The sequence below is a fragment of the Penaeus monodon genome, chromosome 24 (genome assembly GCF_015228065.2).
Source record: "Penaeus monodon isolate SGIC_2016 chromosome 24, NSTDA_Pmon_1, whole genome shotgun sequence".
Classification (NCBI taxonomy): Eukaryota; Metazoa; Arthropoda; class Malacostraca; order Decapoda; family Penaeidae; genus Penaeus; species Penaeus monodon.
Genome location: NC_051409.1, coordinates 3,056,615 through 3,059,428, shown reverse-complemented (window position 1 = coordinate 3,059,428; position 2,814 = coordinate 3,056,615). Strand labels below are relative to the sequence as shown.

At 49.7% G+C, this 2,814-nt stretch overlaps 1 protein-coding gene across 1 annotated transcript in view; it reads right to left on the bottom strand.

The window, feature by feature from the left end:
• Positions 1-53: 53 nt before the first annotated feature.
• The window catches only part of LOC119588797 (ankyrin-3-like), a 14,616-nt gene continuing 11,855 nt past the window's right edge, over positions 54-2,814 (bottom strand). The window contains 6 exon segments of the mRNA XM_037937447.1: positions 54-1,492; positions 1,495-1,530; positions 1,533-1,758; positions 1,921-2,319; positions 2,474-2,556; positions 2,559-2,795. Coding sequence (XP_037793375.1) covers positions 54-1,492; positions 1,495-1,530; positions 1,533-1,758; positions 1,921-2,319; positions 2,474-2,556; positions 2,559-2,795 — 2,420 coding nt within the window.

Below are 2,814 nucleotides of genomic sequence, written 5' to 3'. Positions count from 1 at the left end.
CTATAAAGTTAGACAAATAGACGTGGATCTAATTGCATACTTTCTTAAGATGATCAATTACTCTGAAGTTCGAGAATCTCGATGATATCCGGAGCCCCGTCGCCGGCTTTCGGCTTCTCAAAATCGCCTCCGAAGTAAGCGTACACTTTCTTGGGCACAAGGACCTCGCGCGGCTGCACCTCATCCTGCTCTGCGAAAACCTCCACGTCAGCGTTGCACATTTCCCTAAACACTTTGATCATCCACTTGAGCAGGTCCTGCTCGTGCCACTCGAGTCCCTCCCTTCGCTTCCGTTCCAAGACGTTGAGAAAGGCGTTCTTGAGCGCGAATCCGGCCGGAATGGGAATCTTCCACTGGCGGGAATCCCACCAGGTGTAGAGCGACTTCACGTCTCGGGGCATCCACACCTCGGCCTTCAAGCGGGACAGCAGCGTCTTGCAGGACAGAAACACCCGTCGTTCCTCAGGCAAGAGCTGGCTGATTACCGCTACTTCGGCTCCTGCAAAGCTGCATCGCCAAGTTCCATCTGCCTTGTTGCTGAGGTGGACCTCCTGAATGTCCGGAGGCGTCAGCGCTGGTATCAGCACGTCCTTGGGCCAGGGAAGAGGGAGCACCGGCACCAGGTCGACGCCCACGAGTAGGAGCGGGTACTGGCTCCCCTGCCACGCGAAGGACAGGGACACGCCCACCTGGGTTCTTGTCACCCCAGGGGGAACAACGCTCAGTCGCTTGTCATGCAGGGTATGGCATTCCAGGTAGCTCGTAATGAGGCTGTAGAAGTTTTCAATGAGTGTGTTGCCCTGAAAGTTTGGTGCGTCTGTCTTGACCTCGATTCTGAGCCTGTGTCCACAGTCTAAAACCTCCCGCTCGTTCTGTTCCACTACCCTGACCTCAACATCTGGGATATTTGAAAGAACAATGCTAATGTCACATTCATCCGATGCATATAAGCGTGTGCCATCGGATGAACTCCCCACGAGAGTCAGGGTACCCTCGTAAGTCTTGTCTTGTAATGCTACTCCATCGGCAATAATCTGACATTCCTTTTGGACTGCTGTGCTCACTTCCCTTGCCTCACCCTCACTGAAGTCAACACTGAAGTCACTGCAGTCATCTATGATGTCACTCAAGCCCACCTGTTTGAGTAAAGTCACTGTTGCTTCTGCCGGATCAGCTCTTTCTGGAAGGTTAGTGTTGTCCTTGATCGCAGTCTCCGTCTTCCGGTACAACTTGAGATACTTTACCACATTTTCTTTGATTTCTGAAGGCACAGTACCTGCTACGCTCACTGGTTCCTCATCATGAACCATTGCCGCCAGGAGCTGGTAGGTTGAGTCGTAGGTTGAGTTCATGGCAGCAAAATGCAAGGCCGTGTGCCCGTACTTGTCTGGCTGCAGAGGATTGGCTTTGAGATCCAGGAGGAGGGCCACGCAGCCGGAGATGCCATGGGCCGCTGCCAGGTGAAGCGCGGTGGTGTCGTTGGTGTAATCACTACTGTGTCTGGATGTATCCCGCAGATTTTCACAATCGATACATGAGCTGTAGAAGTCCTCTCTGCGCTGCTACTGACAGTGATGCACAGACAATAGAGGAGAGGTAAGATGGAATTTCATAGCTGTTGCTGCTGTCTGAGTTTTGATAGATGGAGAAGAGTTCGTCTGTTAGTTGGATTATAAGCTTTACATCTTCTTTTTCGCTCTCATCTTTCAGTTTTTCATACATATCATCTAGTTTCCTCTTCTCCTTTGCATGCAAAGACTCTGTGGGAAAAAAATGCTCTCATTTTAATAATCATATTTACATATATTGTGTAATGAAATAGTACTATGTCAAAAATATTTGTGTTCTATCAACAGTATAAAAGACATAAAGTACAAGATATTCTATAAAAAAGAACAGGTAGGTAGCAAAAACACTAACCACTTCTATTTCCTCTCGTAAGTAGTTGGGCATGATGTCCCTTGGCAGAATATCCGACAAGTCAGATATGTAAAGGCTCGCGCTCATGTCTTTAACCATGACAGCTGCAAGACTCCAGTGTTTATAATGGAGCGCCACGTGGAGGGACGTGTGGCCACCCTCACTCAACAAGAAGCTCTGAGCCCCTGCCTGTTGCAGAAAGAACACTGTGAGGGTGCAATTAAACTGGGCAGCTGTGCACATAAGAGCCGTGAGCGTCTTCACACCCAAGTATTTCCACTTGGTCCGCCATGGCGTTGGGCCTCCTAGAGTGTCCAGCATGCGGTCTATACCCTGGTGGAGAAGGTGTTCACGAGGCGGGAGCTGCCGCTTCTCCCAAGCCAGCCTGTTCTTATAAGCCTGGGGTTGAATTCCATCATTTCAATTACTAGAGTGTCAATTGGAGAATATTATAATTAAATTATACTATAGGCTTCTATGCTTGAAGGTAAGCATGTTAGTTCTATTCATGGTGATCTTCAGACAGAAATGCCTTTTTGTAGAAGTTTCTTACCCTAGTGATGAGAACTTGTACTCGGATTGTGACATCAGGGGAGTTCCAAGCCTGCTGCAGGAGAGTCAGGCCCCCAGCCATGGAGTGAGAGGAGCCCCAGCAGCGATGAGGAGACTCACTATCTTGCGGCGGTTGGATGTGACTGCAAGGGACAGAGCGTGTGTAGACAGACTACCCACAGGCTCGAGAGGAGCACCTTGGCACAACAGTTCGGAAACTTTCACAGCATCATCCCCAGAACCGATCACTGTCAAGAGCTCCTCATACCGCTCCTCAGGGTCCTCCACTTTCTGCGAAGAAAAATCACAGGGTTCATGTGAGCCTGTCAGATGAAGGGCAGG